Source organism: Dendrobates tinctorius, unplaced genomic scaffold, assembly GCF_039654945.1.
Source record: "Dendrobates tinctorius isolate UK_male_01 unplaced genomic scaffold, ASM3965494v1 ptg000093l, whole genome shotgun sequence".
NCBI lineage: Eukaryota > Metazoa > Chordata > Amphibia > Anura > Dendrobatidae > Dendrobates > Dendrobates tinctorius.
The window spans coordinates 17,874,130-17,901,884 of record NW_027361761.1 but is presented as its reverse complement, the minus strand read 5'-3'; the positions used below and the strand labels follow the sequence as shown (position 1 = coordinate 17,901,884).

At 45.9% G+C, this 27,755-nt stretch overlaps 1 protein-coding gene across 1 annotated transcript in view; it reads right to left on the bottom strand.

Annotated features, from left to right (window-relative positions):
* Nucleotides 1-27,059, bottom strand: part of LOC141098585 (cytochrome P450 2K1-like) — a 57,811-nt gene extending 30,752 nt beyond the window's left edge. Inside the window, exons 1-2 of the mRNA XM_073586495.1 lie at nt 26,901-27,059; nt 25,346-25,542 (exon numbers count right to left, since the gene is read on the bottom strand). Coding sequence (XP_073442596.1) covers nt 25,346-25,525 — 180 coding nt within the window. The 5' untranslated portion in view covers nt 25,526-25,542; nt 26,901-27,059. The remainder of the gene's footprint in view (nt 1-25,345; nt 25,543-26,900) is intronic.
* Nucleotides 27,060-27,755: the final 696 nt, after the last annotated feature.

Below are 27,755 nucleotides of genomic sequence, written 5' to 3'. Positions count from 1 at the left end.
AGCCTGTACGTCTGCTGTGACACCTACTACCTCTTTGGTGTCAAGCCGTCCGGTACCCCAGGGGTCCTCTGTGTGCAGCTGTCCTGTCAGGGCCACCCCCCGACTGACAGACTCTAACCCTGGGACTCTCCCTCCTTTTATTCCCTTTCCCTGGAATTCCCCTTCTCAGTCCCCGTAACTCTGCCCACCATGACTTTGCGTTTCCTAGCTTCAGCTGCTCTTAGGTCCTTTGCTCACTGTCCTGTGTCTCCCTCTAGTGGCCAAAACTCGGTACTTCACGGTCTCTAACTAATTCTAGCTGCTTTCCCCACACATATATACAAGTTACAGTAAAGCATTGTACACTGCACATTTTACATTTGCCTTTTTTTCATCAGACAGGTCCACGTATCAGTCCATTCCCCTACATCCCCGTCCTTTGACCATTGTCGTCCCTGACAATCCTGTGACTTTTGTTTTTTTGTACCTTCCCACTTGCATTTGTCTGTGTGGCCGGTTACCGAGCAGAGCTCAAAGCACTTTAGCTCTACACGGGGTGCTGGGCAGAGCCGGGAGCAATTAAGCTTAGATTAGCTGACGGCTGCCCACAGGCGCTTGTGCCTATATGACAATTTCTCATTCATTGGGGTAGGACCACCCGGACTCCTCGACAGGTACTCTCCCCCACATATCTTACACTTCCAATGCCCATCTTTGGTGTAGGACCATCCAGACTCCTCAACGGGTGCTCTCCTCCACCCTTCCATGCTTCTAGAAACATTTATTAGTTCGAGGGGCGAAATGACCGAGGCTGTCATGGGGCCTACCAGGTCACCGTTTTGCCCCCTCCTTTTTGGGCATTTCCCACTGAGGACCTGACCTGTGGACCGTTGTCTGTTCCAAACCACAAACCATCATATACCTTCTTTTACATTTTATAATAGCAGGCATTTTCCTAAATATTCACATCTTGGACCTTTTCGAACAATTTTATCCGTATAACATTTTTAGCTTCTGCAATTTTTAAATATACATAGTTTCAACATTTTACCACATTTAATAATTATAACACTTAACCCCTTAACGACCGCTGATACACCTTTTAACGGCGGTAGTTAAGGGTACTTAAACCACGGCCCCGTGAATTCACGGCGCTGTGGAGTAAGTAAATAGCGCCTTCTAGCGCCAGATTTTCTCCGGGGTCTCAGGTGCCAGGGGTAGCTGAGACCCCAGAGAACATGAATCGGGTTGGTTTTTACCCACCCCGCTTTTTGATCGCCATTATTAACCCTATAATGGCGATAGCAAAAAAAAAGACGCGATTTTCCATTTAATTTCTCTCTCCTCTGATATGATTGCACAGCAGAGGAGAGAGAAATAGGGTCCCCGATCCCCCGGTGCCTCCCGGTGGTTTTGGATTCTCTCCCGGTGGTCCTGGGTCCCTCCTGCCTCCTCATTGGGCACCGCCATCTTGGATCCAGAATGGTGAGCGCGATTTTGCATTTAATTTCTCTCTCCTCTGATGTGATTGCACACGAGAGGAGAGAGAAATAAGGTCACTGATCACCCCCGGCAGCTCCCGGTGGTCCTGGATCTTCTCCCGGTGGTCCTGGGTCCCTCTTGACTCCTCTGGTGGGCGCCGCCATCATGGATCTGGAAGAAAATGGCGGGCGCATGCTCAGTGCGCCTGCCGCGAATCTGCAGTCTCTGGCTGGCAGATTCCATTCCTTCTTCCCTCATTTAAATCACTGCGATAAGCTATTATAGTGATCAAAATAAAAAAAATAGTAAATAACTCTCCCATTTATCACCCCCTTAGTTAGGCAATCATAATGAAATAAAGAAAAATTTTTTAGGGTTAGGGTTAGGGATAGGGCTAGGGTTAGGGCTAGAGTTAGGGTTAGGGTTAGAATTAGGGTTAGGGTTGAAATTAGGGTTAGGGTTGGAATTAGGGTTAGGGCTAGGGTTAGGGTTAGAATTAGGATTAGGGTTAGAATTAGGGTTAGAAATTAGGGCTGGGATTAGGGTTAGGGTTGGGATTAGGGTTAGGGGTGTGTTGGGGTTAGGGTTGGAGCAAGAATTGAGGGGTTTCCACTATTTACCAACATTGGGATCTAATTTCTCCTGTTACCCTTGGGAAAATAAAAAAATTGGGGGCTAAAAAATCACTTTTGTGGAAAAAAAAGATTTTTTATTTTCACAGCTCTGTGTTATAAACTTTTGTGAAGCACTTGGGGGTTCAAAGTGCTCACCACACATCTAGATAAGCTCCTTGGGGTGTCTAGTTTCCAAAATTGGGTCACTTGTAGGGGGTTTATACTGTTTAGGCACATCAGGGGCTCTGCAAATGCAACATGATGCCCGCAGAACATGCCATCAAAGTCTGCATTCCAAAATGGCACTACTTCCCTTCCAAGGTCTCCCATGTGCCCAAACAGTGGTTCCCCTCCCCATATGGGGTATCAGCGTACTCAGGACAAATTGCACAACAACTTTTGTGGTCCAATTTCTCCTGTTACCCTTAGGAAAATAAAAAATAGCAGGCTGAAAAATCATTTTTGAGGAAAAAAATGATTTTTTATTTTCACGGCTCTACATTATAAACTTCTGTGAAGCACTTGGAGGTTCAAAGTGCTCACCACATATCTAGATAAGTTCCCTAAAAGGTCTAGTTTACAAAATGGGGTCACTTGTTTGGGGTTTCCACTGTTTAGGCACATTAGGGGCTCTCCGAATGTAACATGGCATCCGATCTCAATTCCAGCCAATTCTGCGTTGAAAAAGTCAAACGGCGCTCCTTCCCTTGCGAGTTCTGCCGTGCGCCAAAAAAGTGGTTAACCCCCACACATGGGGTATTGAGTCATATTCAGGATAAATTGCACAACAAATTTTGTGGTTCACTTTCGCTTTTAACGCTTGTGAGAATAAAAAAAATTGGTTCTGAAGTAAATTTTTTTGCAAAAAAAAGTTAAATGTTAATTTTTTCCTTCCACATTGCTTTAGTTCCTGTGAAGCACGTAAAGGGTTAATAAACTTCTTGAAAGTGGTTTTGAGCACCTTCAGGGGTCTAGGTTTTAGAATGGTGTCACTTTTGGGTATTTTTTGTCATGTACACCCCTCAAAATGACTTTAAATATGTGGTCCCTAAAAAAATGGTTTTGTAAATTTTGTTGTAAAAATGAGAAATCACTGGTCAACTTTTAACCATTATAATTTCCTAACAAAAAAAAATTTGTTTCCAAAATTCTGCTGATGTAAAGTAGACATGTGGGAAATGTTATTTATTAAGAAATTTATGTGACATAAATTTTGCCATATTTCTGTTTTTTCATAAATAAACACAAGTCATATCGAAGATATTTTACCACTAACATGAAGTACAATATGTCACGAAAAACAGTCTCAGAATCAGCGGGATCCGTTAAAGAATTCCAGAGTTATAACCTCATAAAGTGACAGTGGTCAGAATTGTAAAGATTGGCCTGGTCATTAAGCTGCAAAATGGCTCTGTCACTAAGGGGTTAAACTATTTTCTTCAACATATTGTGAGAATCATGTGGGAATAGTGGATGAGGGCAGGTATATCTCGCCCAGATTCCTTTCCTATGTGGCCTAGTCTGGTCAGTATCGCACCTGCTTGCTAATGAATAATGGGAGGTGGATATAAAAGGATGCCAGGTGGTTGTGTGAGTGTCTCAGCCTGGGAACACAGAGAGCCTGTCTGTGTGAGAGACACACGTGAGTGAAAGCAGTGACCACTGGAACTGTGGTTTGGCTGGACGGGAGAAGCCCGGCAGTTGGTAGTTAGGTTGTACTTTGTTTAGTTAGTGCCGGACAGGCAAGGATTTGTTTTATGTTTTATTTCTTTATGCATTGCTTTCACCTTTAATAAACCTGACCCAGTGTCAGTTATACCCGAATCCCAGCTCTGCGCCTGAGTTTTATGCTGAACGCACGTGACCTTTGACCCCAGCAAAGGCGATCCCGGAGTGTTTTAACACATTGTGGTGGAGAACGCGGGCATCACGTTGCAAGCATGAGTATGGAGGACGTGGTGAAAGCGCTGGTACAGTCCACCGCCGTCCAGCAAGAAGCTAATCGGGTGATGATGGCCCAGCTGAAGGAGTTGGTGGACATGACAGCTACCGATCGTTCGCTTCTCCAGCAGGTGGCGCAGCGCTTGGCAAGCCTACATGAGGTTAACCTGGAAGCCGAGTCGAGAGTGATTCACGTGAGTCGGTACTGGCAGAAGATGACGACCGAAGATGACGTCGAGGCATACCTGACCATGTTTGAACGGACGGCGGTGCGAGAAAAATGGCCAAAGGCACGATGGGCCGGCCTGATTGCCCCGTTTCTTTCCGGTGAGGCCCAAAAGGCATATTATGACTTGGAACCTGAAGCTGCGCAGGACTTTGACAAATTGAAAACCGAGATCTTGGCCCGGCTGGGAGTGACGACCGCTGTCCGTGCACAGAGAGTGCATCAATGGACTTATCAGCCGGATAAACCACCGCGGTCACAGAGGTTCGACGTGATCCACGTGACGAAGAAGTGGCTACAACCCGAGGTGCTGACGGCACCAGAGATCATCCAGAGAGTCGTCCTGGAGAAGTACCTGAGAGCTCTACCGCCAGCCCTGAGGAAGTGGGTAAGCCATGGAAATCCTACGACGGCAGATCAACTGGTCGATCTGGTTGAACGTTACTCCGTGGCGGAAGGACTCCGAGACGACGCTAACCAACCTCGTTCTTCATCGTCTCCACGTGGAACCGGTAAGACTGTTCCAGGGAGTAGGGGAGATGGAAAAATCCCTAAGACAGTGGGGGAGGAAAACGGGACTGCCCGCACTGTGAGGCCGAGAGTAATGAACTATGATCTAAGCAAGGGGCCCGTTAGGTGTTTCCGCTGCCAAGAGATGGGACATATTGCTGCGAACTGTCCGGTCACTACTGAACCCATGCAGTGCGACGTCACAGACTCTATAAACCGCATGTCTATGGTTGCACGGGTAGTGAGTGTGAATGCCGGTCAAAAGGATGTGGAAAAACACTTGTGTGATTTAACTGTTGATGGCAAAAATGTAGTGGCATTGTTAGACTCGGGAAGTGTGGTGACTCTGGTGAAGGCCAGTCTGGTGGCAGTCCCGACTGGACCATCAGACAAATTTTCTGTAACGTGTGTGCATGGAGACACCTGTTCGTACCTCACCACGGTTATATGCATTACTACTTCCTATGGGTCTGTGCAACATAAAGTGGGACTCGTCCCGGCGTTATTGCATGATGTTATCCTGGGCCGGGATTTTCCCCACTTCTGGCAATTGTGGGAGAATCAGTTGATGCCCCAGGGTTATAGTGTACATGATTCTTCTCCCAGGGTGCGGGTGGGTCCCGAACCCCTGGAAGAGGTCTCCCCGGATGAGTCTGCTGTAAATGACCTACAGTTCCCGTTTTCAGTCATGGCGGGTGATACGGAGGAGGCTGGGGAAGAGGAGGAGGCCGACAGCCGTCCCCCTCCCCGTTTGCCGGATTTAGAAGTTCAGAAAGATGACTTCCAAAGCGAGCAAATAAAGGATCCTACCCTTTCTCAGGCTAGGACAAATGTAAAAGTGATAAATGGGGTACCCGTAGAACCTGGCTCTAGGCTGGCATATCCTTACATGGTTCTGGAGAATGATTTACTCTATCAGATAGAGAAAAAGGGGGAAGACCTGGTGCAACTATTAGTCATGCCAAAACCCTACCGGCGGCAGGTGCTGGACCTGGCCCACGGCCATGTGATGGGAGGGCACCTAGGTGTCCAGAAAACCACCGAAAGGATATTACACTGTTTTGTTTGGCCAGGCATGCATCACGATGTTCGTGTATATTGTGAGTCTTGTCCTGACTGCCAAGCCTCTGCACCTAAGCCCCGGTTCTGTAGCCGTTTGGTACCCCTACCTATTATTGAAGTCCCGTTTGAGAGGATTGGGATGGATTTAGTTGGGCCCCTTCCACGGTCTGCACGTGGACACCAACATATCCTGGTCCTCTTGGATTATGCCACTCGTTACCCGGAGGCCATACCTTTGCGTAACACGGCCACCAAGACGATCGCCAAGGAACTGGTGCATGTGTTTAGTCGGGTCGGTATACCAAAACAGATACTCACCGACCAGGGGACCCCCTTTATGTCCAGGGTAATGAAGGAGCTCTGCCGATTGTTACAAATTGAACCGTTACGCACATCCGTGTATCACCCTCAAACAGACGGGTTGGTCGAACGGTTCAATAAAACTCTGAAGCAGATGCTGAGAAAGGCGATAGACAAGGATGGGAAGAACTGGGACTATTTACTTCCGTATTTGCTTTTTGCCATCAGGGAAGTGCCCCAGTCTTCCACGGGTTTCTTGCATTTCGAGTTATTGTACGCCCGACGTCCTCGCGGACTGTTAGACGTTGCAAAAGAAACCTGGGAGGGTCAGGTCACTCCGTTTAAAACGGTGATAGATCACGTCACACAAATGCAGGACAGTATTGCGGCTGTTATGCCTATAGTCAAACAACACATGATGCAGGCGCAAGGAGCCCAACAAAGAATCTATGATAGGGGCGCCAAGATCCGTACGTTTGCACCCAGATATAGGGTGTTGATCCTGGTCCCCACGGTGGACAGTAAGTTCAAAGTGGCAGGGCCCCTTTGAGATTAAGGAAAGAGTTGGTGAAGTAAACTACAAAGTATACCAGGCAGGTAAACGGAAACCTGAACAGATTTATCATGTAAATCTGATAAAACCCTGGAAAGATCGGTCTGCCTTGTCAGCAGAGCTGGCCCGTCCCGTCTGCTCGCATACTGTACCGGAGGTACGGGTTGCAGAGACTCTCTCGGAGCGGCAAAAGACTGAGGTCAGGCAGTTTCTACTTCACAACCAAAAGTTTTTCTCAGAAAAACCCGGGCAGACTACGCTAATAAAACATGACATCGTAACGGAACCTGGTGTCACGGTTCACGTGAAACCCTACAGAATTCCGGAAGCGCGCCGTGAAGCCGTTTCCCGAGAAGTGAAAGCAATGTTAGAGTTAGGTGTCATTGAGGAATCGCACAGTGCTTGGTCCAGCCCGATTGTGTTAATTCCTAAACCGGACGGCACAATCCGGTTCTGCAATGACTTCAGGAAACTGAATGCGGTCTCAAAATTTGATGCCTATCCTATGCCCCGGGTCGACGAGTTAATAGATCGGTTAGGAAATGCCCGGTATATTACGACCCTAGACCTAACAAAGGGGTATTGGCAGATCCCTCTGGCGGAGGCTGCCAGAGAAAAGACGGCATTTGCTACGCCGGAAGGTCTATTTCAGAATGTGTATATGCCGTTTGGACTGCACGGAGCACCGGCGACCTTCCAGAGACTGATGGATCGAGTCCTGAGGCCGCATAGGCAGTACGCTTCGGCCTATTTGGATGACATTGTCATTTACAGCTTGGACTGGGAGACTCATCTCCAGAAAGTACAAGCTGTGATTGACGACCTGTGGGAGGCAGGTCTAACCGCGAACCCCAAGAAATGTCATATTGGGCTAGAAGAAGCCCGGTATTTGGGGTATGTAATTGGGAGGGGTGTTGTTAAACCCCAGGTTGATAAGATTCAGGCGGTTCAGGACTGGCCACAACCTGTCAACAAGAAGCAGGTGCAAGCCTTCCTGGAGATCGCCGGCTATTATCGCCGGTTCATACCCAATTTTGCAGCCATCGCTACCCCCCTGACGGATCTTACAAAAGGAAAAGACTCCGTCATGATTAAATGGAGTTTAGCGGCTGAAGAAGCCTTCCATAGCCTAAAACGGGCACTTTGCTCTCAGCCCGTACTGGTGACTCCGGACTTCCGCAGCGAGTTTGTGGTACAAACGGATGCCTCTGATACCGGTATCGGGGCCGTACTCTCACAAGTGAGGGACTGAGTGGAACACCCAGTCCTCTATCTCAGCAGGAAGCTGAATAAACATGAGCAAAGGTATGCAGTCATAGAAAAAGAGTGCCTCGCCATTAAGTGGGCTCTAGAGGCCCTCAAATATTACCTGGTGGGCCGAAAGTTCAGGCTGATCACGGACCATGCCCCTCTCAAGTGGATGCACTTGAACAAGGAACGGAATAGCCGGGTGACCCGGTGGTTCCTTGCCCTGCAGGCCTACACTTTTACGGTGGAGCACCGCCCAGGGGTACAGATGGGGAATGCAGATGCCCTGTCCCGAGTGCACTGTTTGGCGGTTGTCATTGCTCGACCGGAGTGGTCTGAGCAGAGGGGGGGGATATGTGAGAATCATGTGGGAATAGTGGATGAGGGCAGGTATATCTCGCCCAGATTCCTTTCCTATGTGGCCTAGTCTGGTCAGTATCGCACCTGCTTACTAACGAATAATGGGAGGTGGATATAAAAGGATGCCAGGTGGTTGTGTGAGTGTCTCAGCCTGGGAACACAGAGAGCCTGTCTGTGTGAGAGACACACGTGAGTGAAAGCAGTGACCACTGGAACTGTGGTTTGGCTGGACGGGAGAAGCCCGGCAGTTGGTAGTTAGGTTGTACTTTGTTTAGTTAGTGCCGGACAGGCAAGGATTTGTTTTATGTTTTATTTCTTTATGCATTGCTTTCACCTTTAATAAACCTGACCCAGTGTCAGTTATACCCGAATCCCAGCTCTGCGCCTGAGTTTTATGCTGAACGCACGTGACCTTTGACCCCAGCAAAGGCGATCCCGGAGTGTTTTATCACAATATACATTAAATATCTTTCAACATTGGTTATCATTTATTTCCCAAAACATTTTCAAGCATTAGTGCTCCCTCTTCCTTTGCGGGAAGCAACCCCATACATCCCTGCCGCATCAGGAGACATGGTTTCTTACCCCCGAGGGGACGTGGAACAGTCCCCATGCTGTGCAACAGCGCACAGCAGTCCCGGTAGTCCGTTTGCTGCAGCGGTGCTCCAGGCCATCTCCTGATGGCCGATTTTCTCTGCTGGCAGAAGGGAACTCCACAGCCATGGAGTCCCCAGGATATCTGGCAGTCCCTGGGCCACGAGTGTCCTTAGTGCCTGATACCCAGGAGTCTGCCTCCCCTTTACGGAGTTCCGTACTCTTTCGGGTATATGATCACAGCCACCGCATAGTAGCCAAGGGGACAGTACTCTTTATAAAAGGATACCCAGTCCCCTTCCACAGGGCCCTTACATGCTTAATGGAGGCCGCATTGAGGTGGACTTTGTGGCCAGTCTCTGTTTCCTTGATGAATCCGTAGCCTCGTTCAACATTTGTGTAAGCGAGCTGTCCGTAGCAGGCATGGCAGCCTTTCCCTTTCATGCAGCAGTGCCCAGACTTTCCGCTCCTTGGCCTTCTTTTGGGAGATGATGTCAGCAACCAAACAAATGGCCCCGCGTAGGCCGCAGGTCCATCGGGAGCCGAGGACGCTGGTTGAGGGGAGGCCGGGCAGGGAGGCTGAGGCTCAGAGGCACGCATCTTGGGCCTGGCACCCCCTTGAGCTGGTAAAGTAGGACAGGGGGAAGCTGGGTTTGGAGGCTGGGGATCGATGTCAGTGGCCTTTGGCTTTTTGCTCGTATGGGGCGGAGAGGCAGGGGCTGCCTGCGGTGCCGTTGGCTGAGGCGGGGAGACACTCACCTTCCCCGGAGCCGCGGCTTCCTTCTGGTTGCTCCGCAACTCCTCCAGGAACAGGGGCATCTGAGCGACCGTAGTCTCCAAGACGTCACCGGCCTCCTCCTGCTGGGTGGGCTCAAAGGCACAGGTGACTCTATGGACCTCGATCTTCCATTGCCATCTCCACTCCACACATCCAAGGCCATGGCAGCTGCAGCGTCGCATCATGTCCGATGTCTTGGAGCTCAATGGCGCTAGACAGCCGCACCCAGCCTGTTTACCAGTGTCACTCCCGATCCAGGGTGGGGCCTCTGTCGGCCCCTGCACCCAATCTCCAGCGCTCAGAGGGAAGGGGCGCTTGTCACTTGATGTACACCGCTTCCCCCAGGGGAAGGCCCGGCTTAGTTGATCCAGACAGTCCATTTTGGCGCCATACTCCTCCATCCTGATGGCCGCCTTCTTGTAGTTTTGCAAGTCACTTTCTGGGAATCTGGCAATCCCAATCCCAATCACAGTCCACAAGTCACAATCTTCAACCCACTCAGCTCAGGTCCTTTTCTTCTATCTTCCATCTTCCAGCGTGGTCTCAGACTATGATTGACCTTTTAACCTGCACACTGATGCTAGCAATACTGGGTTAGGAGCTGTCCTATCTCAAGAGCAGCAGGGTAAAGAGAAAGTCATTGCTTAGGCTAGTTTCACACTTGCTTTTTTTTGCAGCGCGTTTTTCCCGCAAAAAAACGCATTAAAAAAACGCATACAAATGCATACAAACGCTGCGTTTTTTTCCAGCATTTTAATGCGCATGCAGGAAAAAAACGCAGCGTTTTTGCGCGTTTGTATGCGTTTTTTGTGCGTTTGCGTTTTTTTACAGATTTTGGAAAAACCCCACAAAAAAGAAAATACAACCATTCAACAACACACAAGACCAATGGGACTTCATTGTGGGTGTGGTATGTTAATATATATAGACCTTGTCTACAGTATTCTTCACATTTGCTTGATTCTTCTCGTGACCATGGATCTGCGCTGGAAGAGTTTTCACTTCAACTTGGATTTGGACATCGCGATGGCTCAGGCGTATGCAGTTGCTTGCCATGAACAAAGGAAGAGAGAGAGGCAGCGAAGACGGCGGCGTATGTGGATACATCCGATTGTTGAACTCCGGGAGAGCCGTGGGGCATACCACACCCTCTACAGCGAGCTACGTGCAAACCCGGAGAAATTTAATGATTATATCCGGATGTCCCACGAAAGTTTCATGGATTTGCTTGCTCGTGTCCAACAATCCATCCGGAGACAGGACACACAGCTCCGTCGTGCGATTCCTCCTGAGGAACGGCTACTGGTGACATTACGGTATGTTTTAAAAACAAAGGGGTGTGGTCTGATGTTTTTTTTTGGAAATTTAGTATTCAAAACCTTGGGTAATTAGTTTTCGTGAATGTACTAATATCTTATTTTATAGTTTTTAAAAATAATATACATAAATATTAATTTTACTTCTTTGTCTGTTCACAGATTCCTGGCGACTGGAGAAACCCTATCCTCACTACACTTCCAGTACCGTATTGGAATCTCTACCTTGTCTGGAATTGTTGCTGACACCTGCCGGGCTCTCTGGAATGTTCTTTGCCCAGAATTTATGCCCCTGCCCACCGCTGAAAAGTGGATGGAAATTGCTGACAAATTCTGGACAGTATGCAATTTTCCCAACTGTTTGGGAGCTGTTGATGGGAAACACATACGGATCATCAAACCCCAAAGAACGGGATCTGAGTACTATAATTACAAAAAGTACTTTTCAATAGTACTCATTGCAATTGCGGATGCCGGATGTATGTTTGTAGCAGTGGACATTGGAGCATTTGGCCGTGGTAATGACTCGCAGGCTTTTAAAAACTCAGACATGGGCCGGAGGTTGTATGGCAACCAATTTAATTTCCCTATGCCACGGCCTCTTCCTCACACCGAAGCTCCGCCACTGCCCTTTGTAATGGTTGGCGATGAGGCTTTTCAAATGTGCGGAAACTTACTGAAACCCTACTCCAGCCGGGACTTGGACCACACCAAAAAAATATTTAATTACAGGCTGACCAGGGCCAGAAGAACTGTCGAGTGTGCTTTTGGGATTCTTGTTTCCAGATGGCGAATTCTGGGCACGGCCATTAATCTTAAACTTGAAACAGTAGATGAGGTGGTGAAGGCCTGTGTGGTTCTACATAACTTTGTGATGGCTAAAGAGCACCCGACCTTTGAACTGGACGATGATGCTCCTAACCCATTGCCTGAATTCACTCAGCACACTCTCAGGTCATCCGTTGAAGTTGGCCAAATGAGGGACAAATTTGCGGCCTACTTTATTTCTGATGTAGGACGGGTGCACTGGCAAGATGAAATGGTGTAATGTTGTTGTTTATGGTAATAAAAATCCTTATTTGATACCATTACTGAGTGCACTATATTTTTTAAACTCCAATTAATTAAAAAACTTCCCATGTATAACTGAATTTTTTTATGTTCACACACCTGGGCAGGTAAATACACATATGAGTTAAAATTCAGCATTGCTAGTCTGCGTGAAATATATTGGAATGAGCAAAGCTGCAGGCCATGAATCATGAAACCATTTTTTTTTCAATCGAAAATTGTGCAACTAGTTTAAAACAAAGTATGTGATTTTCTCAAAACACAACCCTCAAAACCCAACCCCAATGAAAGTCCATGGGGAATACAAGTAAGTTACACTAGGCCTTGGAATGACTATACTAGGCCGTGGTATTTCAAATATGAGTATATTAGGCCTTGTGCCTACTAGTATATTCATATGTGAAATACCACGGCCTAGTATAGTCATAACAAGGCCACAAGGCCTACTCGATTTTGGCAAACTAGTATCTTGTTTCACAAAACTTGACAAGTTTCAACAGTTTGAAAATAGATTCTAGTTGGTAAAACTAGAGTTATTACACTAGGCCTTGTAATGACTATACTAGGCCGTGGTATTTCAAATATGAGTATAGTAGGCCTTGGGGCTAGTAGTATAGTAATATGTGAAATACCACGGCCTAGTATAGTCATACCAAGGCCTACTGTAATAACTCGATTTTTAACAACTAGCATCTTGTTTCACAAAAAACAAACTGGTGAAACTAGAAAGAAACTTATTTTTTAGACAAGTTTCAACAGTTTGTTTTTCATGAAACCAGATTCTATTTGGTAAAAATAGAGTTATTACACTAGGCCTTGGAATGACTATACTAGGCCGTGGTATTTCAAATATGAGTATAGTAGGCCTTGGTGCTAGTAGTATAGTAATATGTGAAATACCACGGCCTAGTATAGTCATACCAAGGCCTACTGTAATAACTCGATTTTTAACAACTAGCATCTTGTTTCACAAAAAACAAACTGGTGAAACTAGAAAGAAACTTATTTTTTAGACAAGTTTCAACAGTTTGTTTTTCATGAAACCAGATTATATTTGGTAAAACTAGAGTTATTACACTAGGCCTTGTAATGACTATACTAGGCCGTGGTATTTCAAATATGAGTATAGTAGGCCTTGGGGCTAGTAGTATAGTAATATGTGAAATACCACGGCCTAGTATAGTCATACCAAGGCCTACTGTAATAACTCGATTTTTAACAACTAGCATCTTGTTTCACAAAAAACAAACTGGTGAAACTAGAAAGAAACTTATTTTTTAGACAAGTTTCAACAGTTTGTTTTTCATGAAACCAGATTATATTTGGTAAAACTAGAGTTATTACACTAGGCCTTGTAATGCCTATACTAGGCCGTGGTATTTCAAATATGAGTATAGTAGGCCTTGGGGCTAGTAGTATAGTAATATGTGAAATACCACGGCCTAGTATAGTCATACCAAGGCCTACTGTAATAACTCGATTTTTAACAACTAGCATCTTGTTTCACAAAAAACAAACTGGTGAAACTAGAAAGAAACTTATTTTTTAGACAAGTTTCCACAGTTTGTTTTTCATGAAACCAGATTCTATTTGGTAAAAATAGAGTTATTACACTAGGCCTTGGAATGACTATACTAGTCCATGTTATTTCACATATGACTATACTAGCCCTTGGGTTTGTTTTTAACATGTATTTACCCATCAGTGTGTGTGAGCGGCGCAAACAACATTAATGAAACTTATTAATGGTGAACCACAAATGTAAATTTATTTTTTATCACAAAAATAAAACTAAAAATTATTTTTTACGGCGTTTGGGGGCAGATGGTTTCAATTTGGGGGTGTGCAGGGAATATGCAACACTTGCAGTTGAAGACGGTGTTTGAGGGGAAGGGGCAACAAAACTTGTGGGGGAAGGTAGTCCAGTTAAGGGAATTAAAGTAGGAACACTTGTAGGAGAGGAAATCTGTTCAGGTACATTAGTTGTAATGGCATGTCGCCGTAGGCTTGTGTGCCTGGACCGACTTTGGCCCAATGCCCGCCTTGATTGATTTCGCCTTGAACTAGGGGCAAATATGGAATGCAGGTCCCCCGTCTGCTGGTATGGCTGCTGCTGCTGAGGTGGCGGCTGCTGCTGAGGTGGCTGCTGCTGCTGAGGTGGCGGCTGCTGCTGAGGTGGCGGCTGCTGCTGAGGTGGCGGCTGCTGAGGTGGCTGCTGCTGCTGAGGTGGTTGCTGCTGCTGCTGAGGTGGCGGCTGCTGCTGAGGTGGCTGCTGCTGAGGTGGCTGCTGCTGCTGAGGTGGCTGCTGCTGCTCTTCGTTGTCAGTGCTCGTCCTTGCAGGAGGACTGGTGGCGGCAGTGATGGTCCAGGTTTGCAGAGTGGTGGTGGCAGGGCTACTACATGTTGTTGTAGCGGCAGGGCTGTTCCATGTTTGCCTAGTGGTGGCTGAGCTCCACGCATGCATGGGATTGGCGGTGGTGCTCCAGACAGGAGCAGCGCTTGCCATGGTGGTGTCGGTGAAGTGACCAGCTGCACTCAGACTTGTGGTGGTGTAACGGTGGGTGTCCTGGCTTTGAAGAGAGGTGTCCGTGCAGTGGTATGCAGCACAAGTCGGTAGTGAGGTGAAGCGAGTCAATGGTGGCACAGGTGGAAAGGACACCACTGACTGCTGACCGTACCGATTATGCTGCATAGCCTGCAAGAAAGCATTGTTGCAGGCCTGCAGCACATTCAGCTGTTGATCAGGACTAAGGTGTTCCGCCATGCCCTTTTCAATCTTACTAAAAAAATGGTGTGCTGGTCTGTTGAGGTCGGCCTCCAGACGGTCAAGGCGCTGTTCTACAGAATTGAAGCGGTGTTCAAAGTGGTTAAAACCACGTTCCATCAGTGCAAAACCGCTTTCAACTCTGTCGGACAGTGACTTGAGGCTGGAATTAAATGTCTCGCTCAAATGCATAAACTCGGGCAAGACATTCCTGTCCAAGGCCCTCTGCCGCTGGCGGGTAGTGCCCGCATAACCAGTGGCAGAGACCTGGGACAGGGGAACACCTGATGGCCCAGCTTCCTGGTCACCAGCTGTGTGTGTGTGGGACCTGCAAGGTGCTTCCTGGCTGTCGGATGGCTGGGACGGGTCAGAGGACGTCCGAGGAAGGACCGCTCCAGGGCCAGGTTGCAGGGTGCTGCTCCAGGTGCTGTGGAAGAAAGGAAAATCATTACTACCATGCCTTTACAAGAAGCATCAGCTGTGGATTAGAAAAACACAGATTAATAAAAATAAAAACCCAAAATGTATAATACTTACGATCTTGTGGCAAGGACCGGTCTTAGGAACTGCAACGCATGATAGTGACGGTATCTAGTTCTGGTCCTTGACGCAGATCCACTGCGAACCTGGCCCTCAGCACGAACATCACTGTTGAAGCGGTCCTTGATCGAACGCCAACGTGTTCGGACTTTGTCCACTGTTGATAAAAAAAAACAGTGCCGTCAAGGACAACAGTCACTGCGTCACAATGTAGCAATACAATACTCAAAGCAGTCACTGTAGACCCCGATGACACTGTTGGGTTTCCTGCTAGAATACGCCTAGCACGAAACCCAACAGTGCCGTCAAGGACAACAGTCACTGCGGCACAATGTAGCAATACAATACTCAAAGCAGTCACTGTAGACCCCGATGACACTGTTGGGTTTCCTGCTCGAATACACCTAGCACGAAACCCAACAGTGCCGTCAAGGACAACAGTCACTGCGGCACAATGTAGCAATACAATACTCAAAGCAGTCACTGTAGACCCCGATGACACTGTTGGGTTTCCTGCTAGAATACGCCTAGCACGAAACCCAACAGTGCCGTCAAGGACAACAGTCACTGCGGCACAATGTAGCAATACAATACTCAAAGCAGTCACTGTAGACCCCGATGACACTGTTGGGTTTCCTGCTCGAATACACCTAGCACGAAACCCAACAGTGCCGTCAAGGACAACAGTCACTGCGGCACAATGTAGCAATACAATACTCAAAGCAGTCACTGTAGACCCTGATGACACTGTTGGGTTTCCTGCTAGAATACGCCTAGCACGAAACCCAACAGTGCCGTCAAGGACAACAGTCACTGCGGCACAATGTAGCAATACAAGACTCAAAGCAGTCACTGTAGACCCCGATGACACTGTTGGGTTTCCTGCTCGAATACACCTAGCACGAAACCCAACAGTGCCGTCAAGGACAACAGTCACTGCGGCACAATGTAGCAATACAATACTCAAAGCAGTCACTGTAGACCCCGATGACACTGTTGGGTTTCCTGCTAGAATACGCCTAGCACGAAACCCAACAGTGCCGTCAAGGACAACAGTCACTGCGGCACAATGTAGCAATACAATACTCAAAGCAGTCACTGTAGACCCCGATGACACTGTTGGGTTTCCTGCTAGAATACACCTAGCACGAAACCCAACAGTGCCGTCAAGGACAACAGTCACTGCGTCACAATGTAGCAATACAATACTCAAAGCAGTCACTGTAGACCACGATGACACTGTTGGGTTTCCTGCTAGAATACGCCTAGCACGAAACCCAACAGTGCCGTCAAGGACAACAGTCACTGCGGCACAATGTAGCAATACAATACTCAAAGCAGTCACTGTAGACCCCGATGACACTGTTGGGTTTCCTGCTAGAATACGCCTAGCACGAAACCCAACAGTGCCGTCAAGGACAACAGTCACTGCGGCACAATACAGAGCAGGGAAATACTCACTAAACGCCTTTTTGGCGGATGCTGTGGCGCTGTCCCAGCCATCCATCAACGCTGCGGCCACCTCATTCCATAGCCGCCGGGTCACCACATTGTCCTTGTACAGCCGGTCACGGCTGTCCCACAACGGCGAACGCTCCTGGACCAGGCTGATGAGCTGCTCATTATCCAGGTAGACGTCTTCATCCCGTTGTGGAACCTAGACAAAACACATTCATTAGAATAATCAAATTTAAATTGACTAAAAAGTTACAAAAAAAGAAACAAAAAAAAGAGTAAAAATAGAAGATAAAAAAAAATAAAGAACATTACAAATCATTTGATACTTACATTCCGTATCACCACCGGGACTTGGCTTCGCTGCTCCTGCTCTTCGCCCTCACTATTCCCGTCCACAGATGATGATGACGATGTCTGAAAGTTGAAAAAAACGTAAGAGATTTGGAGAAGCAGCAGATATACTTACCAGATGCACGAAAATAATCACCTCACGGTCTGCTTGCGCCAATTCCTGCCGCGATGGGGAATACTCAGATTCTGAAGACATACTGCATGTAAAAATAATAAAAATCATTAGTACATACATAATTTAAAAGGACAGGCATATAATGTAATATACTCACATTCTTTGCTGATATAATGGGTTCTTGGTTGAATGTCTGCTCTTCAATCTGTCTAGTGTAGTAGTGGCAGAGTTTTGGCAGGCACCTCCTTTATATAGACTTTTTTTTTTTGACTTTAGAAGATTCTAACTAGGATAAAAAGTGGACACCACCCAAAAAACGCAGCGCTAAAAAATCGCATACCTGCGCATGCCAGTGCGCACGTATGCGCATCCATAGGCTACAATGGCCATTTTTAGCGCAAAACGTGCGCATACGTGCGTATGCGATTTTTTCAAGGGCCAAAAAATGCAACATGCAGCGTCTGGAAAATACCAACGCACACCCCAAAAAAACGCAGCGCATGAAAATCGCATACATGCGCTTACAAGCGCGCAGGTATGCGCACCCATGTTAAATATAGGGGAAAAATCGCATGCGCACGTATGCGTTTTTTTCCAGCGCTAAAAAACGCAAATGTGAAACCAGCCTTATGGAAGTTGGAAGCTTCATCCTACTGAGAAGAACTCTGCCAACTATAGCTCCTTCAAGTTAGAATGCTTGGCTATCGTTTGGGCAGTGACTGAAAGGTTCAAGCACTTTTTGGCCTCATCTAAATTTACCATCCATATGGACAACAATCCGGTGACCCATTTAGAGACAGCCAGGCATGGCGCCTTGGAACAAAGATGGCTCGGTTATCCAACTATGAGTTTGTCAATAAATACTGAGCTGGCACTAAAAATGCTAATGCCGATGCCTTGTCCTGTATGCCAAATTCTCCTGATCCAGAAGAAGATCTAGTGGAACTGGAAGAGATAGAGATGCAGGCATCTGCCATGATGCCTCCAAAGACTAACTGCATGACAAGGAGAAGTCTTGCCGTTCAAGAAGTTTCCCTTAATCCAATACCCCACCATGGTTGGGCAGAGATGCAGAGCAGTGATTGCATTGTCAAAAAACTCCTTGGTGAAGCAAATTCATCTCCAGCTCCTGATGCACCTGCAGATGTCCAACAGTTGTGGAAAGAGAGAAAGAAGCTGTTCACTTTTGAAGGTAAGTTGGTCCAAAGAGGTATTAACCCATGTACCCATGAACTGGTATGGCAGATCATGATCCCAAAGAAAGGCATGCCCATGGTCTTAGTAACTTACCACAATCAAGCGGGGCACTTTGATTGGAAAAAGCTAGGAGTTGTCATCTGCGACCGCTTCTTCTGGACAGATATGAGATGGTCCATTGAACAGTGATGTAGGGAGTGTGGCCCATGTAATCTTAGAATGAAGAATTCCAACAGTCAAAGCGCCCCTTTGCAGCCCATCATCACCAAACAACCTCTGGAGCTAGTGGCCTTAGACCATGTGCAACTATCCCCAAGCCAATCAGGGTAAACCTATGCCTTAAGAATAGTGGATCACTATTCCCATTTTCTAGTGGTCATTCCGGTGAAAGACCAAACAGTAAGAACAGCCACAAAGGTATTCCAAAAGTATTTATGCAGACCCCATAGCTACCCAGATCAAGTGCTGACAGACTGAGGTCCAGCATTTGAACCAGAAGTCTTCCAAAGATTTTGCTCAATACGTTGAAGTAAAAAGATCAGAACAATGCCATCCCACCCACAAGGCAATGGTCTATGCGAAAAACTGAATCATTTGGTAATCAATTTATTGCAGATCCTACTGTGGCGCCCCCAGGAGTATGGTCGCCACAGTGGCATTGCCTTCCTCCTAGGGAGGGTGATGTCATGCTTGGAAGCAATAAAGGATCTCTCTGGCAGTTAACCACAACGCACAACACAGTTCCATTCCAGGTCAGCAGAGGGAGCTCTGAACCAAACTTGGGGGAGGAGCTACTCTCTGGGGGCCAGGAAGGGAGATTTAAGAGTTCGTGTGAGGAGGGCAACGTGTGTGGACGTGAGGAGAAGAGCTGGGAGATTGAGCAGAGAGTTCAAGCTCATTCCCAGCTATAGCGCATGATCTGGAGCCTGGTCTCCAAGGCTGTACGGACACTGATGGTCCTGCAACAGAAACTGGAGGAATAGGAATCTGTAAATGCTCTATTCCCACATAAGACTCGGAGGCACAACAGTGACGTGTGAGCCAGAAGAGGAAGGCTACAGCTGTCTGCCATACGAGGGAGTTCTAAAGAGAATAAGCAAGTGGAACTTCAGTGTAACACAGTACTGCAAGTACCTAAAACTAAGCGCTAGGAAGGAGACTACACAACCCATCTGCCTAGAGAGATTCCTAAGTTGCTTCCAGGCTAGCCAGCTCCTGTGCCATCTGTAATCTGGACCCTGGACTGCATTTGCCAAGCAAAGTAAAGGTAAAGAAACTTCACCCTGTTGTGTCCTTGCCTTCTTCCTGCAACCCCTGTCAGCACTGCTACATCTCTGTGCCAGACACTACACCCTGTTCCTCAACACCTATCCTCACTGCCCTGGGACTACAGCCCTACCTGTGGAGGGCCACAACATCATTGCTGCACCACACCATCTGTCCCAGAGGATCTGTCTGCAGCGCCGGCTTCACATCTTCATTGCCGAACACCACAGGTGGCATCACAAATCATTCACTCATAAACTTTATTCCATCACTTTATCCATTTTACATGGGCGTCCAGGGCCATGGACTGGGTCACTGCTGCTGTGACAATCCCCTTTGAGAGACTGGCTCAGTACCGAGTACCCCACAGCCCTGGGAGGGCGACCCACTACCACTAGAAGAAAGGAACCAATGGCTTGAAAAATTGCCTGATTTGATTGAAATGTACAATCATATCCCAACCAGCTCAACAGGATATGCCCCAGCTTACGTGATGCGTGCACTGCGAGGTAAACTCCCCATCGACCTGGAAATGGGAGTCCTAACTCCTGAAACCATATCCAGCCAATTAGACACAGATTGGAACATAGAAAGACAATTGCAGTATCAAAAAGTTCAGCAATGTGTAAAAGAAAGTCTTGCTCAAGCTAGGCAAAAACAGGAAAGAGACTTTAATCGACATGCTGTGGCAACCCCCTTACCACCAAGCAAACAAGTGTCAAAGAAACAGAGAAGAAACCACAAGTTAGATGACCAATGGGAAGCCCAACCTTACACAATTCAGCTGTCTAACTAGGACAACAGCAAAGTGTGTAACGCCTCCAAAGACAGCAGAAAAATGCGTCCTACCATATCAAGGGACAATCTGAAAGTATGTCCAGCACAATTGTGTGAAAGAGTTGAGACTAAGGAAGAGTCTTAGCTAATAGAAAAGACTGACACAAGATTTGCACTGTCCTAGGTGAATTCTCCTGTTCTTGGCTAAAAGTCGACATCACAGTGGAAGTTCCAGTGATGTTGTTCCCAGAACAGTTTTTACCAGAGACACCGAACCATTCCAAAAGCGACTAACAGCTTATGTCAACTGCTGACACTTTGCATGCGGAGAAATTAGAAAACTTACCCACAGACAGCAGTGAACTTGTCGTACCTGTGATAGGTTAAAAGAGTTGTAGGAAGTTGCCTAGCATTCCTATTTTGCACAGATCACAGCGTAGCACACAGGGACAAATCCCTTCTCGCTACCAAAATGATTTCTAAAGTATTCTCATAGAGTATTAAGACTAATAAGTATGTAACGTTAAAAATGTTGAAGAAGTTGTGCCCACATGGACTAATGTGAGATATCATTAACTGATATGTTTTCTTCTACTACAAGAACTCTTGTAAGGACTCATAAACTTAAGAGGAGACGTCATTCATTGTGCCTTGGCAAGAAGCCACCTAAACCAGTCAGTGCAGTGAATATTATATTATGTGTGCCCTGCAGCTGCACTAAGGGATGATCCAACCAATCAGAAGAGGTTTTTGGCTGTAGTTCTCACAACTCAGTCAATGTGATTGTTTACTTATAAACAGGTTAAATGTTACATTATTTTATTATACACCGGCGTATCATCAGGGATCATCTGCAGTGCCGGCTATATTACAGCCGAACACTTCAACTGGCGTCACAAACTTTTTTTTCTATTTTTTTTAATCCCTGTTTCTCTGTCCCTGGAGTACAGGCGCCGGGCATGGATGCCATCCCTGTGACCTCCCAGAATCCAACGCTGCCCGGCAACCTGAGTACCCTGCTCTGGGCGATACACTATCATAATTTGATTGTTTTTTCACTCCACAGAATAATGAAGATGAACAATGGCAAAATGCTGCAAAAGACAATTGAACATCTTCTGCGAGGTCTTTTGGCTTTTCCCATTAAGTTATATTGTAAAGTAAAGAGTGTCTTCAGATCGGAAAAAGTCAAAATATTTTTGCCATTTTTTTCTAGGCTTTATGGCAGAGTGGCCTGACAGAAGCCTCTCTTCTCAGTGCAAGACATATGAAAGGCTGCATAGAGTTTGCTAAACAAGACATGAAGGACTCCCAGACTATGGGAAATAAGATTCTTTGGTCAGATGAGACAAAGATAGAACTTTTTGGTGATAATTCTAAGCAGTATGTGTGGGGAAAATCAGGCACTGCTCATCACCTGCCCATTACAATCCCTACAGTGAAACATGGTGGTGGCAGCATCATGCTATGGGGGTGTTTTTCAGCTGAAGGGACAGGATGACTGGTTGCAATTGAAGGAAACATGAATGCAGCCAAGTACAGAGATATCCTGGATGAAAACCTCTTTCAGAGTGCTCTGGACCTCAGACTTATCCGAAGGTCCACCTTCCAACAAGACAATGACCCTAAACACACAGCTAAAATAACAAAGGAGTGGCTTCAGAACAACTCTGTGACCATTCTTGACTGGCCCAGCCAGAGCCCTGACCTTAACCCAATTAGCATCTCTGGAGAGACCTGAAAATGGCTGTCCACCAACATTCACCATCCAACCTGACGGAACTGGAGAGGATCTGCAAGGAAGAATGGCAGAGGATCCCCAAATCCAGGTGTGAAAAACTTGTTGCATAATTCTCAAGAAGACTCATGGCTGTACTAGCTCAAAAGGTGCTTCTACTCAATACTGAGCAAAGGATCTGAAAACTTATGACCATGTGATATTTCAGTTTTACTTTTTTAATAAAATTGCAAAATTTCTACATTTGTTTTTTTTCAGTCGAGATGGGGTGCCGTGAAAAAAATGAACTTCTTTGAATTTATCAAATGGCTGCAATGAAACAAAGTGTGAAAAATTTAAAGGGGTCTAAATACTTTCCATACCCACTGTATGTGTTTGTTTTAGACAGCACTAGGGAAGTCTGTATGCATCCTAGTAAATAATGGATCTGACAAGTTAACCTTTCAACTGCAGTCAGAGAGGAGCTAACACTGATTCAAAGTTATAATCAAACTGATGATTGAACTAAATAGGTCCTAGAGATTGAATAGCATAGATATATAAAACCAGTGTAATGTATTTATATAATTGCCGTGTAATGTTTTCATTTCCTGTTCTGTCCAGATGTCACCGTATCCCAGAATACCAAACGGAGGAAGTTCACTGACCGCCATATTGGGACACCCAAATAATGGGTGTCTCAATATGGAAACTGCTGCTGGTACCAACCTATTGCGCGGTACCACTAGCGGAACACCGTCACACCACACACACTCTATACGCCATATGCACCACACACATACACACACACTCACACTCAGCAGATGCGCGACGTGTCTACAGGCAGAGGAAGCCGGTCACATTAAAGGGGTTTTCCCACGAACGAAAGTTCATTTTAAAAATTGTCTGTGTCTGACCGTGTACAGAGCATACCACATCTCCTGGGCAGGGGAGGAAGCAAAAGACAATACTGACATTACAGCAGGGCATCACAGAGGATTTATTTTGTGAGGTAAAATATTTCACTGACTGTTTTTAAACAATATTTTACCTCACAAAATGTATCCTCTGCGATCTTCTGCTCTAATGTCAGTATTGTCTTTTGCTTCCTCCTCTGCCCAGGAGCTGTGGTATGTTCTGTACATGGTCAGACACAGGAGTGAGACAGAGAGCAATGGGGGAAGACAGCTCAAAGGGGAACACAGCACAGGAAGGAGAGAGACAGCAGACAAGGGGGATAGCACATGGAGTAGACAGGTCAAAGAAGAGAGCACAGACTGGAGAAATCAGCACATGGAGAAAGAGAGAGTGGATAGGAGGGTGAGTACATAGGGGGAGAGATTCTCAACTCTGCAAAGCCTGCCCCCATCGTGACATTACTGCCCCCCGATGTAATAGCATCCGGCCTCCATCTAGTTTTTAATATATTTACCACTTTTAAGATCAGTAATAAAAGCCATATTTTAATGCATTCCTTAATCAGGGCTTATTTACCCTTCAGGTAATTTGGTAATACGTATACATTCATTCTTATTCATCATAATACATAATTTTTATCGCAGGTACACTTCAACTGTGAAAGACAATCTAAAAATGAAAAACAGAAAACCTCATTGTATGATTTTTCCATAATTAAATTGCATTTCATTGCATAAAATAAGTATTTGATCACCTACCAGCCACCAAGAATTCTGGCTCGCACATACCTGTTAGTTTTTTCTTTAGGAAGCCATCCTACTGTGCATTCATTACCTGTATTAATTGCACATGTTTGAACTTGTTATCTGTATAAAAGACACCTGTCCACACACTCAATTACACTGCAACCTCCCCACCATGGCCAAGACCAAAGAGCAGTCTAAGGACACCAGGGATAAAAATGATGACCTGAACAAGGCTGGGATGGGTACAGGACAATAGGTAAGCAACTTGGTGAGAAGGCAACAACTGTTGGTACAATTATTAGAAAATGGAAGAAACACGAGATGACTGTCAATCTTCCTTGATCTGAGGCTCCATTCGAGATCTTGCATCGTAAGGTAAGGATAGTTCTGAAAAAGGTCAGAAATCTGCTGAAAACTACAACTGAGGACCTGGTCAATGACGTCAAGAGAGCTGGGACCACAGTCTCAAACATTACCTCTAGTAGGGTGCCGTCATGGATTAAAATTCTGCAGGGCACGCAAGGTCCCCCTGCTCATGCAAGCACATGTCCAGACACGTTTGAAGCTTGCTAATAATCATCTGGATGACTCAGGTGAGGCATGGGAGAAAGTCATGTGGTCAGATGAGACCAAAACAGAACTTTTTGGTATCAACTCCACCTGCCGTGTTTGGAGGATGAAGAACGATGAGTGCAACCGCAAGAGCCCCGTCACAATTGTGAGGCATGGTGGGAGAAACATTATACTTTGTGGGTGCTTTTTTGCAGAGGGTTCAGGACGACTGCACCAATTGAAGGGAGGGTTTATGGGGTCATGTTTCGCAAGATTTTGTCCAACTATCTCCTTCCTCCAGTAGGAGCTTTGAAGATGGGCTGTGGCTGGTTCTTCCAGCCTGACAATGACTTGTAGCACCCAGCTAGGGCAACTAAGGAGTGGCTGCGTAGGAAGAATTTGAAGGTCCTGGAATGGCCTAGCCAGTCTCCAGACCTGAACCCAATAGAAAATCTTTGGAGGGAGCTGAAACTCAATGTTGCAGAGTGACAGCCCCAAAACTTGAAAGATCTGGATAAGATCTGTATGGAGGAGGAGGCCAAAATCCCTGCTGCAGTGTGTGCAGACTTGGTCAAGAACTACAGGAAACATCTGACCTCTGTAATTGCAAGCAAAGGTTTCTGTACCAAATATTAATTTCTGTTTTTCTATTGTATCAAATACTTATTTCATGCAATAAAATGCAAATGTATTATGTTAAAATCATACAATGTGATTTTCTGGATTTTATTTGAAGATTCTGCCTCTCACAGGTGAAGTGTACCTACGATAAAAATTACAGAACTCTCCATTCTTTATAGGTGGGAAAACTTGCAAAGTTGACAGTGCATTAAACACTCATTTTCCCCACTGTACATAACTTATTCTCTAAATCTTCCAGGCAACAGAACCAGGATAATCTGAATGTTACCTCATGCATTGTTAGATATGGTCTATCCCGATCTAGAATGTGCAGATTTCCAATGATTGGAAGCGACCGTGGTCCGGGGGGCAGGTTGAATTGACTTTTTTTCCGTCCATAGACAAACAGGGCCACAAAAAGACTCAGAATGATAAACAGAGCCAGTGTGATGGGATCTGAGAAGTTCATGGTGCCGGAAAGAGTTTCTATGGAAAGACAAATATACGATACAATTTGGAGCCAAGTCATGATTTTTTTAAGCCACTTTTTTTTCACAGCAAATTCAACAAAGTAGTGAACACAGTTAGTGAACTCTGCACAAAGGTAAAAATTGACTTATTTTTCTGCCTTGAGCCAATAAAGGCTAGGCTCAGACATCCGTATGTTCTCTCATCTGAGAAAATCAGGCATATGATGCTACTCATACTCTAATCACAGTGTGATCCGATTCTCTCAGATGAGGAGAACATTTAGAAAAATTTTTCCCCATCTTTTCCATTGTGTCAGTGGATGGTAATCGGAAGGCTCTCACATGTTATCCGAGTGCAGTCTGATGACTCGGACATGATTGCCTTGCATGGATGCGTGCGATTCAAATATTGGATCAAATTCGTTCATGCTGCAATTTTTTCTTGGACCGGTATGGTTGGAGGCAAAAACTGGACATCTGAACAGCCTCATAGACTAAAGCCCCCGTTACACACAGCGAGATCGCTAGCAATATCGCTGTAACGTAACTGGTTTTTGTGATGTAGCAGCGTTATTGCTAGCGATATCGCTATGTGTGATGCTTACCTCCGACCGGCTCCCCCACTGATTATCGCTGATCGCGCGAGAACGTCCTGGATCATTTCTCGTCGGGCGCTTCCTGCTGGGCTTCCTGTGGCGCCGATGAGCGTCGTGTGGACACGGGCGGGAGGACGTCAGGATTGCCTCGTCTGACAGGTAAGTAGCGACCCCGACCCCTGCTATGTCGCTGGTGAGATCTGCCTGTCTGGCAGCTCACTAGCGACCACTTAGCGATGTACCTATGATCCATATCGTTGTCGGGATCGCTGGTGCATCGCTACGTGTAACGGTACCCTAACATTCGTCTGAGTGTGATCTGATGTTTTGTCAGATTGCACTGGAATGGAAAATACAGTGGTGTGAGCCCAAACACTGAAGGATCAGTTTACAGTCTCCTCTGATCTCTTTCTCCCTCACAGATGGTTATCCCTTTTGCCCCCATATACCATACAGAAGGCTTGAGGTCGCACTCGCAGCTGACAACATGCTGAGCCATCAGCCTACTGCACATCTAACGATGCAAACATCTCCTCTACTACATGACTCACGCTAACTAAAAAGGGCGCAAAACTGCATAGCAACAGCCAATAATAACCAGCAAAATATAACAATATTATATAATAGTAAAATATACAGAAATGTGTTTACCATGTGGAAATTTCAATGCCAACAAGGTCAATGCTAAAAGATACTAGGAATTAAAGGGAATGCCATCTATATGCTATCTATCTATATATCTATACATTTCATGCACTATTTCTATGTTATATCTTACCTTAATCTTTGCAGTGGTCAGAGTAAGATCTCCCCCACTAATGTTTAGATTATAAGCAGAAGGTCCGGGACTGGATCCAGCTCTTGTGAATGATTTCACCATTCTGATCCCATTGCCTCACACCAAAGCTGTAATCAGATATGTATAAGCCTGCCAGATATTCAGCCCAAAAAGACTACAGAGGTGTAATACAGATATCTGATCTCTTTTCTGTGAGATGATATGCCATTTTACTTCATTAAATAATTAGCTAAAATATTTCGATAGAGTTTTACATTACAAAAAAACAATATCCTCAGAGGGCATTTATATACATAGTGTGTCTGTGTCTGGAGGACCAAAACAGCTCATGAATAACACAGACAGGTGGTGGCGCTGCAGTGGAATCATAGACTTTCCCTTACTGGAGGTACCTGACTTGGGACAATTTTTCCTTTGCCTATGGTGGAACCTTTCCGCCAAAAAGTAGGTCCCCTATAGAAATAAATTATTTAAAAGGTAAAGAAACTATTTTCAATTTCCCTATTAGGAATTTCTGAGTTAAAGGGATTGTTCATAACTTACTAATCAACTGAAATTTGCTCCAGCAGCGAGATAAACTGCAATTTTCAGTGAGGCCGCTAAGCAATGTACATAGCAGCATTGTTCTACCCCATAACATCACTTTTATCTGGCCACAGCACATTTTAGTGGGATTGTTGTTGCATTCTCATACTGATATCCCTTGGATAAGTACTTGATAGCCCCTTTAATATAGGAGAGTTTCCACATTTGGACATCCATCTATTGGTCAGAATGGAGAATAACTACAAAGACTGTCTCTTGCCCATATTCATTTCAGTGGGAATTGTGCTG